Genomic DNA, 12,879 nt, shown 5'->3' with positions numbered 1-12,879 from the left:
CATGGTCCTAGTTTTAATCAATGTTATGGTCCTAGTTTTAATAAATGTCATGGTCATAGTTTTAATCAATGTCATGGTCATAGTTTTAATCAATATCATGGTCATAGTTTTAATCAATGTCATGCTTATGGTTTTAATAAATGTCATGGTCATAGTTTTAATCAATGTCATGGTCATAATTTTAATCAATGTCATGGTCATGGTTTTAATAAATGTCATGGTCATAGTTTTAATCAATGTCATGGTCATAGTTTTAATAAATGTCATGGTCATGGTTTTAATAAATGTCATGGTCATAGTTTTAATCAATGTCATGCTTATAGTTTTAATCAATGTCATGGTCATGGTTTTAATAAATGTCATGGTCATGGTTTTAATCAATGTCATGGTCATGGTTTGAATCAATGTCATGGTCATCATTTTAATCAATGTCATGGTCATAGTTTTAATCAATATCATGCTCATAGTCTATAAGTTGGAATGTTTACAGTAAAACTCTTACTTATAATTGTAGACTTCATCTTTGAGAAATATGAAAAATATGATAGTACTTGATGAGTGACGTGACAGTTTCAATCTTGCAGGGAAATTATGAAGAGGCCACAAAGAGCTTTGATAAAGCATATACTTTAGCTCGATCAATGGGAGATGTGGCCTCTATCAACGTAAATCGAGTACAGTTTGGTATCGCCATGGCCCACAAGATGCAAATGGGTGTTGCTCGCCACATTGTCATGAACAGTCGGCAAGCTCTGGAGAGAATTGTGGAATGGAAGAGTTCTCGGCTAGATGAATTTGAGAAGCCATTCCCAGAACCTAGTAAGGGCTAAGTTTTGAATGCATACTTAGAAAAGTCGTTTCCAGAACCATGTAAGGACTAAATTTTGAATGCACACTTACAATTAAGAGCTGTTCCCAGAACCTAGAAAAGACTAAGTTTTGAATGCATATTTTACAATGGCCATTCTCAGAATCTAGTACGGTTTAAGTTTTGAATGCCATAATGAGTCAAAGGTCAGGATTACCTTGTAGATTTTTGTAAAGGTTGGGGTGTGCATATTGTCAGAAAAGATTTTATTGAAAAGAAAATTTGAAAATTTGGTAAACTTAGGTGACGGGTAACCTTTGACTTGAACTTTAAATGGGCAATCATATTTTCCTTAATATTGTTCCACTATGGATAATTATGCCATAGTAAAATCTCAGTAACCAATATAATTCCATGATTCCACCCAAACAATACTAACATTTTCAGAAAATTCAATCCCACTGTGCCAACAGATGTTCCAAAAATCATTTTTTAATGACTGAATTGACATGACTCTGAGAAGTCATTACAGGAGTAAAGTTAATGTCAGGCACTTTTAAAGTGCTTTGGTGATTTTTAACTATCAGTATTTCCCAGTTTTTACATAGTTTAAAACTACATTTTGCCGGCCAGTGCACAAATATACAATATCAGAAATGTTTCATTTGAAGCAAATCAAATAAAAATATGAGAAATCATTTGGTGTTTTTAATATTGGGAGCAAAGAATAAAAATTTCAGGTTGTTTGCTGATACTGAAAATTCATTTTAGAGTATCCTACTATATGGTCATACAGACAGACTAAGGAAAGCTATATCTAAACAATATTTATATAGAATGCTATATCTGGCATAATCCACAAACTTTGTAAAGTTCCTAAGCAAGAAAAGTAGTGCCCTACTTTTTCCCAAGGTGAGTAGTACCTTCCATAAAGTTTCTTGACTGTATGTACAACAGTGTCAATGAAATTGAGATAAATGTAAAAACTTGTGTAATAACTGAAAAGTTGGTCACTGTGGCCTTCTTTTGTTTGTAGTGAGCAGTACTGTCCAAGATGAATATACCCATCAAATTTTATAACTATACATAACAACAGTTTCAGACAAATTGTGCTTAATTCAAAAATTTAATGTAATAACTGAAAGTAGGTCACTGTAACCTTTTTTTGCTTTGTGGTGAATAGTACTGTCCAGTATGAATATACCCATCAGATTTTATGACATTGGATACAACTGTGTCAGAGAAACCAAAATGCAAAAGCAGAACCTTGAAGACTATGCAAAATGATGACAACGTGTTTGGAAAGGTTATATGTATGTGTAACCTATGCTTCACAAGCAAGGCAAAATCTGTTTGAAATTTTAGTAATGGCAAAACCTTTGAGCAACAGGTTCACTCATACATAATTTCTGTTTATAATATTTCTGAGTGATCATTCCTTGATTGTACTACAATATATCCCAGCTTAAAGTCTCATCATTCTCTGATAATACTCACAGTACTCACAGCATATATCCCAGCTTTATGTCTGACCATTCTGTAATAATATTCACAGTACTCACAGCATATATCCCAGCTTTATGTCTGATCATTCTAATAATACTCACAGTACTCACAGCATATATCCAGCATTATGTTTGACCATTCTCTGATAATATTCACGGTACTCACAGCATATGTTCTAGCTTTATGTCTGACCATTCTCTGATAATATTCACAGTACTCACAGCATATATCCCAGCTTTATGTCTGATCATTCTCTAACAATACTCACAGTACTCACAGCATATATTCCAGCTTATGTCTGATCATTCTCTGATAATGCACACAGTACTCACACCATATATCCCAGCTTTATGTCTGACCATTCTCTGATAATATTCACAATAGTCACAGCATATATCCCAGCTTTATGTCTGATCATTCTCTGACAATACTCACAGTACTCGCAGCATATATTCCAGCTTTATGTCTGATCATTATCTGATAATACTCACAATACTCACAGATATATTCCAGCTTTATGTCTGATCATTCTCTGATAATGTTCATGGTACTCACATATACTGCAGCTTTATGTCTGATAATTTCCCAGTAATACTCAACTGTTAATTTACAAAATTTAGAAAGGCACAAGGTTTCTGGAAATTCAGTAACCTCTTGATGAAAGAAAGTATTTTTAGAAAAGGTCAAGAAAAATGTAGAGCTAAGATTAGTATATTGAAATAATAGTAATAATAATATGGGTCATCCATTCTTCTTGTAATTCTTTTAATTAAAAACATGTGCCCTTATTCTTTTTTAAAAACAAGGGAAAAACAAAGAGAAGAAAAAGAATTATTAATTTAAATTGATTATATATTAAAAAGAAATTAAATAATGTATATACTGAGTTTTTTCTACTTGAAAATTTGGCTTTAAGAAATAAGAAACAAATTATACATGATGATTGTACAATCAAAATAATGGTAGAAGGAGAAAAAATTAATATATTTTTTTAAACCTTGAGAAAGAGAAACAAAATGGCAATTAAAGCAAAAGATGAATCAGGGAAAATAATCAGTGATTATTTAAAAAATTTGAGATTTAAATGAATTTTGTCATTCAGGTTTTGTATATCTTGTTTTGCTATTGGCAAAAGCTGTTATATACAAGTTAAAATTTCAAAACAGTAAACCCAGTATACAAGAACTCAACTTTGATTTGATATTTCATTTTAAATTTAAAACTGATGAGTCTGAATTTGGGAAATCCTAAAGTTAAAAAATTATTTGCAAAATGGAATCATGTGAAAACTTATTCTTCTTCAAATACTAAATTTACCCAATTATAATACCGTAGGAGGCCTTACAAATTCAGACGTTCCAAATCTAAAATGTTTTAGTTAAAAATCTAATCGTTATCTGCCCGGCTTGAGGTCATTAGAGTGATGTCCCATAGATATATGGATATTCACCAAATTTTGTGAATACTCCAGATACTGTTTCTGTTCATGCTGAGTAGCATGCTTTCCACAGACAGAGAGGTCTTGCAATCCATGTATATGCATTTGGAAGATTTTTGCCCTAAAGCAAGTTGGAGGGTGTTCTCTTTGAAGGGAAATATTATACTCCGTCTTTAAATTTCCAAATTTTCTGTTTTTTCTTTCTTTGATGCACCCTTTTACAGGTAAATGTCATTGCATGTAGTTCTGCATGAACATTATGAAGTTCATGAAGCTGGATGTGTGCCATGCTACACCAGTATGTATTGCCTTACTGATTTAGAACATGGGCAATACCTGATTGACAACCACTCTACCTGTGTAGCCCTCTCTGGTTGTCAGCCTATGAATACATATCAGAACTGAATATTATGGACAGATGTCAGTGTGCAGCAGTATTAGGGATATTGAAGGGAAAGGTACAGAAGGGATGAGGATGTTATCAGTTTGCATATTAGGGTTCTGCACCGTATTAGTTGCTGGGTAGTGAGAAAGAGAGCAAACATACAATCTCTGCTACCATCTTGCATATCAGAATTATTTACTGTTTACATGGATGAACATCTAAAAATCAGTGTTATGCCTGTCAAGATAGCCCAGTGTTTCATTATGACTGGACAGTATACTTCCAATTATAATGTGTTACAACCACAGTCATACAGTATCAGCCACCAAAAGAATGAGCTTTGACTAGTTTCACAAGCCCAGATTATACAGGCACTCTCAGTGTATGATACCCAGCTCAGTGCCTCAGTATCCAAGAAATGTCGCTTCACTTTGCTATCAAGCCTTTGCCACTCAAAGGGAACCTGTACTTTAAAGCAACAACTTAAATGTCACCATATCTTAACTCCAAATGTTCTGCCAGTAAGTGAACCACCATCCTCTTCATTTTTCTACAACTACTTCACAGTAGCAAAAGAGATTTCAGCTTATCCAAAGACGATGAAATTTGCTTGAGAGTCCCATTATCATTATTAGATATTACTTGATGTAATTGAAGACTGAATACTACAGACTTTGTCTGAAGATACTTTTTGCCTACTGCCACCAGCGTTCTGTCCTCCTCCTGTCTCTACAACAATTGCCTGGTCTAAGTTATGGAATCAGTTGAGTATTGACTCAAAAGGAAGAATCTACTTTCAGCTGCTTTACCAGTCTGGCAGAGTTACTGACGTTCTGGGATGTTTATATCATCAATTACAAGACACAAATGTCAACCAACTCTCTTGCAAAGACCCATTCGTTTGATCATTTGTTGGTAGTTCTATCAGTCACACACACACACCATTTTTTCATTTATTTTGGATACCTCAGCAACCAGGATATTACAGCTTTGGGGATGAGACAGCTATCATTTGTGCACATGGATTGGAAGTCTTTTAATGATACAGAGGAGTTGGTGCTCAAGTCATGGCTGTGAGCTCTATGTGGGATGTAGAATCTGTGGCAATCTTTCAACAGGTAGAACACAGTGTATATCCTGAATCCAATACAACATCCATGAAGTCTGTTTACAGAGTGGCCACTTTGATCTTAAACAGAGTTTTCCAACATATTCTGGCTAATGATATAGTCCATTGTTACTCTCCTTCTCAATTCTGGTTTCATTGTCAACAAGGACAAATCCGACCTTGTACCATCTCAACATTTCATTCATCTAGGTATGGAATTTGATACTCATTAGACTCAGAAACAACCATTGAAAATCAGTACAATGGTGGCTTCCTTACTTATATGGGACAATCTACTTGCCTGAGAATTCCTTTGCCTACTGGGTTTGTTCAGTGCGGTAGCGGAACCTCTTAGTCCAAGGTCACCTATTTACGCACACATTACAAAATTATACTGTAGTCCAAATGGAGGCCAAGACTTTGCCTATTGGACCAATTTCTGCACAAATATGAGGTTCCATCACAGAAGATTGGATAACCTCACTTGGCTCATGTTGAGTATAACTCTGTGGTACAGCCTCTAGAAATCACAGTCTTCATGAATATGAGAACAGATGGCTGGCGGAATACTTCCTGACATCATTTCAGGAAGCCAGTGGAGTGTTATTCCCTCAGGATTGTCATTTACATATCAACATTCTGGAGGTGAAAGTCATTTCATTGGTAGCAGCAGGATCGAGATGGGAAAGAAGTTCTCATTCTGTCCAACAGCTTCACTGTGGTGATTGATTTCAAATGTCAAGGTGGAACCAAGTCTCCAGACCTTTTGAATTCTTGTTTGGAATTTTATAAAGTAGTGTTCAGGCTGACTAAAATATATTAGCTGACTTGTCCTGGAAGACTCAACCAGTACAAACAGAATGGTCTCTTCATCCTGCAGTTTTCACTCAGATACGCGAGAAATGACCAGTGGTGGATCTATTTTTGACAAGGAGAATGCAACCAGTCTCAGATCCAAAGGCCTCATGGGAAGTTGATGCTCTTTCTAAAAATTGGAATGGTCAGGATTCATATGCTTACCCTCCAACACCTCTGATTCTGAAGGTGACACAGAAAGCAAGAGAATCGGTGTGTTACCTCATCCAATTGCTCCACTCAGATGGGAAAAATTATGGATCAGTGACTTCATCAATCTCACATTGGAAATCTCAAGGAAGATGAGAAATCTCTAAGAATATTGAGATAGTCCCTCATCTGTAAGAAGAAACCACAATGGCAGGTGTTTCATTCCAACTCAGAGATGCTGAACAAGCACATTTGGATCTTGTTAAACAAGCCCTCTGTAATAAACAATTCTCACAAATGTGGGTGGAGAAGTCACTCAAGCAAGATGGCTGTCCAGTTTAAAAGTGTACAAAGGCATGTGGATAATCTTTGTATAAATGGCATGCCCAAGAGCACCATATACCAGTGCAAGCATCATAGCTAACTTCTTACTATGGCACTTTGACAGCATCAAGCACAATCAAAGGCTACCATTCCATGATCACACACACCCAGCATCATCATAGAAGAGAGATTATCCGATTAAGCAAAAACCTATCTGATCTTCTGTCCAATTCTGATTACACAATGTACAAGGATGTTGGCTGTTTGCCCAAAGTGGAATCTGTCATGGGTACTATTATAACTACTGTATTAACCTTGCTGAACAAGACACCATTTGAACTGCTTACAAGAGCCTTATTGGTTAACCTCTCATATAAGACCTGCTTAGTACCTCACTGCATTTGTGAACAATAGGCTGAAACAGCAAAACAGATGCCCTCTCATTGGACCCAAGCTACATTGCAGTTCCAACAAGATGGGTCAACATCACTTATGACAGACCCTGATTTCATTGCTAAGAACAGGTCCCATTCACAGGGAGTCAGAATTTTATAATGAAATTCCTGTCTACTCTGGACACTCCATCTCAAGGTCATCTTCAGGACCCAGTGCAAACTCTGAAGTGGTGCTTAAGAATGACCCAGCTATTGCGTAGAGGGAGATCATGTCTTTCTCAACCATCACAGAGGGAAAAGACGACATGTCAGCAGAGACTATTTCCTTTCATCCTGTAAAAGTGGGTTATTCATTCTGCATATCAGAAAATAACTCCAGACCAAATGAATTTGCATCACATCTGGGCTTGCAAAGTTAGGGGAGTCACCACAAACATTCCCTCCACCTCTTACCTGTTCTCCTAAGGTATTATGATTGGGTAACATCATCTAGTAAAATGTATTCCTTCAATAATAATTACCAATCATAATACTCATAGACCAGTTACATCTGTATAGAGAGCCTGCCACCTGTCCAGTAATAACTGAAGTATTCACTGGAACTGGCACCAAATCATGTATCAATGGGAGATCACTCTAATGCTACCTTGTTTATGGAAGAAACATTTTACTGAAAAAGAAATTGGTTTCATGGGGAAATAGAGCATTCATCATAAAAGCTGAATAGTTGATATTTGTGATTAATGTCAAATGTTTTTGTTAAGTTTTATTAATATGTGTATGATCACTAGATGAAGTATTGTCTCTGAGAAAAAAAACCCTCTCTTTGGCTCTTACTCTTCTCGTTCTTGTATGAAAAAGTAGTATATTGTGCATTATGTTGGCTGTTTTTATATATTTTGTACATATTGGAACTATATGGTATGTGCTTACCAGACACATGACAACTCTGATGAAGGAAGGACATAAAACAATTGATGGTGAAATAGTTTCTTTGTAAGAAGCTCAGGTTTTGTTTTGCTTCAAGATCCACTTCACCATGTATTTAGCTAAGTGAACACAGTAAAGAACTAAACAATATATACAGCATGCTATACAAACAATGCACTCTTACAACACATATCTTTTGCACCCTTCTTAACTTGTTATGGATGTTTTGAAACTTTCTGTTAGAAAACAGGAAATAAAGAATTAAAAAAAATAAAAAATAAAATTTATTAGAAAATAAAAGATTGACTCTAAGCTTGAGAAATAAGAGTTATTGTGACCAAAGTTTCCTTGCTTTTGTTGCCCAAAGGAAAGCATCCAAATCAATGTTCATGTCATGCAGACTATATTTGGAATCATTTTACATCACTTCATGTTCACCAAAACTCTTTCTTATCTAATTACATCACATCTTTTCCTTCCATTTGAGTGCATTTATCATGTTACTGATGGTAATTTAAAAATTGATGTCTTTGCAGTCAAATTAGTACCCAGACCTTTAACCCCCAAGGAACTTTCAAAAACTAACATCGAGGAAGAGGAGGAGACTCCCGAAGGAAATAAGGAACAAGAGGAGGAGGAGGAAAGAAAAGAAAACACCTTTACCTCAACTGCTGATACAGACACACACACTGAGACCACAGAGAGTGGCTGAATTAATCAAACACAAATCTTTGGAGAACAATATTTCGTTTTAAAAATTCATCTTTTATATGGAGAAGAGACTATCATCACTGTTCAAGGAAAAGGACATAATTAAACATGTTAGGTTCAGTTTACATTCCTTGACATAATTTCTCCTGTAAATATGATTTAATGTAACCTCTTTCTGCATCTATACAGTGCAGCCTGTATAATTATCCATGAAAGGATCCAACATGTTTAGCCAGATCAGGCAGGACATTGAATGACGTTTCCCAGTAATCATCGACAAGAGGATAAAGACTATTTATTTTTAAGGCTGAAGTTGGGATGAATTTGAAATACTCATGGAAGGGATTTATTCAGAATTGTGATAAGGGGTGATTTGTTTTGCTAAATTAGGTTAACTATGTCTGTTTTTACTGAAAATTTAACAATTTTCAATGAAGGGGTGGGTGGGTACATGGCCACCATCTCCTCTGAATCCCCACTCTGTATATGTCATTGTCAGGGTATGGTTTAGATGGATTTGTGGTTTGTTACTGACCTAATATTAAATAATACTGATCCAGTAGAAAACCTATGGGGCAAGGCACTTGTGCCCAACCAAGGACAAAATTGTATGCACCATTCCATGCTGGGTCAGTAACAAAACATGCAGTGGCCAATAGGATTTTTTTGTGAACATTTCCTTTCATATTGTGTGAAAGCATGGCCAACAAATGTTGAGTGACTTCTTAAAAAAAATGATGCTACTGATGTCATGTTATACTGACCTGGTAATTTTCCTACTGACCAAGTACGGTCTCTTACCATGTTTTCATCATGACTCACTTGAACAATTAAAGATGCAAGAAGACAGAAGTGGAATGTTTCTTTTTAACAATGGTCAGAATGCCATATTTGATGTATTGAATTCGTAGAAGTCAGACTGTGTCAAACTCAGATATATTATTTGATTTGATAAAATACATTATTACTAATGAAGTGTACATGAAAATTATTCATTTACAAATGAAAAACCTTCCAGAATTTTTGTTCCCTTTTGTGTCCAGTTGACAAAAAAGTAAGGATGCTCTATCAGTACTCCTTTCCCAGATTCCCTTTCCCATCATTCCTTGAGATCATGCTTCTAGCCTGTTATTGTCACATTTCTCTTGTATACGGCAGATAACTTTGGCAGATATTATCAGGCTCAGCAATCATTTTTATATCTAACTGACAACCTGTTAATGTCATTTTCATGAAAAGTGATATTACAAATGCATGTCAATAATTAAGAACATTTGTGGTGGAAAATAAGATTAATTGTTGGAATATTAGATAACATAAATGGAAATAAAATGGGAGAGAAAAATAATCAGTTTTGGGGTTGACATGAGACATGAAAACCCCGGTGATAGATTTGCATTATTTGTCTCCTGCTTGGCAAAGTATCACAAAAGACAGATAATATAACTGCTCAACTGGGATTTTCTTGTCTTGGTACCCACAACAACATCAATTCTGTTATTATAATGTAACTGTATTAGTCAGTTTCAGTTAAATCCAAACACCATTTAGACTTGTATGGAACCAATTTCCCCAACAATTGTATAAACTGATGTATTAATCTGGATTTCTTGTTAATCCAAAAGGAAGAAGTGGGGAAGTTTATGGGATGAATGTGGTTTGTATATTTTTAAATAACAAGATGGTCCTTCTAAGAAAGCTACATCTCTGATACTTTGATTCAACAATATTTTTTATGCTTAATTCCTTTTATTTATTTTATTTTATGATATTTTTAAATTTCAAGCAGCAGATTTGTTCAGTTTTATTAAATTAGGATCATTTTGACAATATTGGGTTATTCTTGGGGGGTGGGGGTACTTTTTGCACACAACCACAGAAATTTAAAATTTCATCAGCAACCTCATTATAATTCCATTAATGAAAACCATGGAATAAACCACTGTATAGTAAAACCGCTGCTTGATAACTACCTCATAATAAAGTACATTATACATTTGATTTTACTACTAACATATCCACCTTATAAAAGGAACCATGTAATAACAAGGCCCCTGGGGCCCTGGGTAGCTGAGTGGTCTAAAGCACTTGCCTTTACCAATAACTAACATCTTACTTTTGTCCACATGGGTTTGAGTCTTAGCTCGGCTAATTTGGGTATGTGAAAAAGCTGGCAGTAGCTTTCCATTAGTCAGTGGTTTTTAATGAGGTTTTCAGGAGTTATTCCTCCACCAGTTATACTGGCTGCTATGCATAGCCTGTCTTGTGCTGATAAATGTTCTTAAACCCAAAACAACAACAAAGGTCATATATATCTAATTCCTGTATTTAACATGCAGAGAACAGCAGTACATTTTCTTTTAGATTGTAAATCCTTATCAATATCTTTAGCATATGTGATGTTTGAGTGTAAGACCGTCCAATTTTGATTGAAAACAAAGTCTTTAAAATGTGCAAAATATCGATATGATTTAAATGATAAAAAATTATTTAATTCCTCTATTTAACCAAGCGAATGCATATTACTGTATATTAATGACTTCGAACAGAGCAAAGAATTCTATGCATTTACTTAGTCATCTACTGTGAGATAAAAAATTATTGATACAGTTGGTAATATAAAAACTAAAAATGAAAATTCAGTCGGCTGAGAAACTGCCACATAGTGGTGATGGTATCCTCCATGGCCCCGATTACTTGACAAATATACATTGCATTATCTTCTACTCACCAGCACTGAAAATGTTTCCTCAGAGTATTTTTTACTGACATGTTTCTATTAAACAATGTTGATGCCTTAAAATGTAAAACAAATTTTTTTATAAAGTATCATATTTACCTGTCCACTACATAATTATACAATACATATCTGCCAACAGTGTATTCATATTTTCCATTACATGATACACCACTTATTGTTTCTGATTATGACTTCAAGCAGACTTTTTAAATCCTGATCTGCTGGCAGATTGTACAATACTTAATCTGTGGTTTCCAATCTGTTGGCAGATTATATAATACATTATCTGTGGTATCCAGTATGTTGGCAGTTTTTATAATACCTTATCTGTGGCTTCCAATCTGTTGGCAGATTATACAATACCTTATCTGTGCTTTCCAATCTGTTGGCAGATTATATAATACCTTATCTGTGGTATCCAGTATGTTGGCAGTTTTTATAATACCTTAGCTTTGGTTTCCAATCTGTTGGCAGATTATGAAAATATTGATCTGTGGATCCTGATATGATGGCTATATAAATTGCAGATATGTGGATCAGGATATAATGACAGATTGCATAATGGGTCTATTTGGATCTAAACTGTTCACTTATTTTAGGCTTTTATTGCTATTAACAATAAAAAATGTATTTACAAAGTTCTTCAAAATCTCTTTAATATAAAGGAAAGATTGTTGGCTTTTACTTGTCCAAAACAAGAAGAGCCTTTGTGACAGCGTGTCATCCAGTGTCTGTCTGGTTTCCATCTGTTTGCCCAAGGTTGTTATCACTACTTCTCCTAAACAACTTGAGATTCATGAAACTTAACACTTAAAAATGATGCCAGTCTGAGGCCCAACTTGGCTGCCAGGCTTTAAAATTATTTTATTGTTACTTCTTTTGAACAGACCGCCATATTGACATGCAGTTTTCATCTGTTGTGTTAAACTGCTATATTTAATTGAAATATGAATATATTAATATTAACTTCATATAATATCTCATTTTACGAAATCATTAAGAAGTGTATGAGACAATATAGTGATTTCAGCATAAAGCATTAATTTTTGTTCCATAGAACAATTGCGTTTTTTGTAAAATTAGTCATTTTGACAAAAGTGACTCATATTATTGGTAGAATATATACTATAATAATTCTTGCAGCAAGATGTTAGTCTGTGATATCGTGTAAAACGTTTCTTTGCCTTGAATAAATGATGTTAGTAAAATAACATCTGTGTCTGTCTTCCTATTACAATAAAATGTCAGTGACATGGTTGTTGGGATTCCCATATTGTACAAGAAAAACATTTTATGCAGACTAAAATTGATTTTCAATGAACATAAATTATTAGGATTATAGTGCTTTGTCATTGGCTGCCCCCATTACTGCAGTGTAAATAAATACTTGTAAATAATTATTTATTTATGGTACACAACACACATCTGTATCTGTTTATGTTAAAGATGTGTTGATAAGATAGACTGGTTGTAATTTTACATTTTTGTGATTTTCAGAACCACCTGGAAAACCATTATGACAAATACAG

General features: G+C 34.7%; 1 protein-coding gene across 1 annotated transcript in view; it reads left to right on the top strand.

Moving 5' to 3' along the window:
- LOC149797724 (tetratricopeptide repeat protein 29-like) overlaps nucleotides 1-12,561 on the top strand; it is a 40,976-nt gene extending 28,415 nt beyond the window's left edge. The window contains exons 9-10 of the mRNA XM_089962655.1: nucleotides 585-819; nucleotides 8,436-12,561. Of these exons, the coding sequence (XP_089818781.1) occupies nucleotides 585-819; nucleotides 8,436-8,611 (411 nt within the window). The 3' untranslated portion in view covers nucleotides 8,612-12,561. The remainder of the gene's footprint in view (nucleotides 1-584; nucleotides 820-8,435) is intronic.
- The last annotated feature ends 318 nt before the right edge of the window (nucleotides 12,562-12,879 follow it).

This window comes from Sinohyriopsis cumingii, chromosome 6 (assembly GCF_028554795.1).
Source record: "Sinohyriopsis cumingii isolate HCF-2022 chromosome 6, ASM2855479v2, whole genome shotgun sequence".
NCBI lineage: Eukaryota > Metazoa > Mollusca > Bivalvia > Unionida > Unionidae > Sinohyriopsis > Sinohyriopsis cumingii.
Note: the sequence above shows the minus strand (reverse complement) of the source record. Positions and strands in the feature narration are given on the sequence as shown.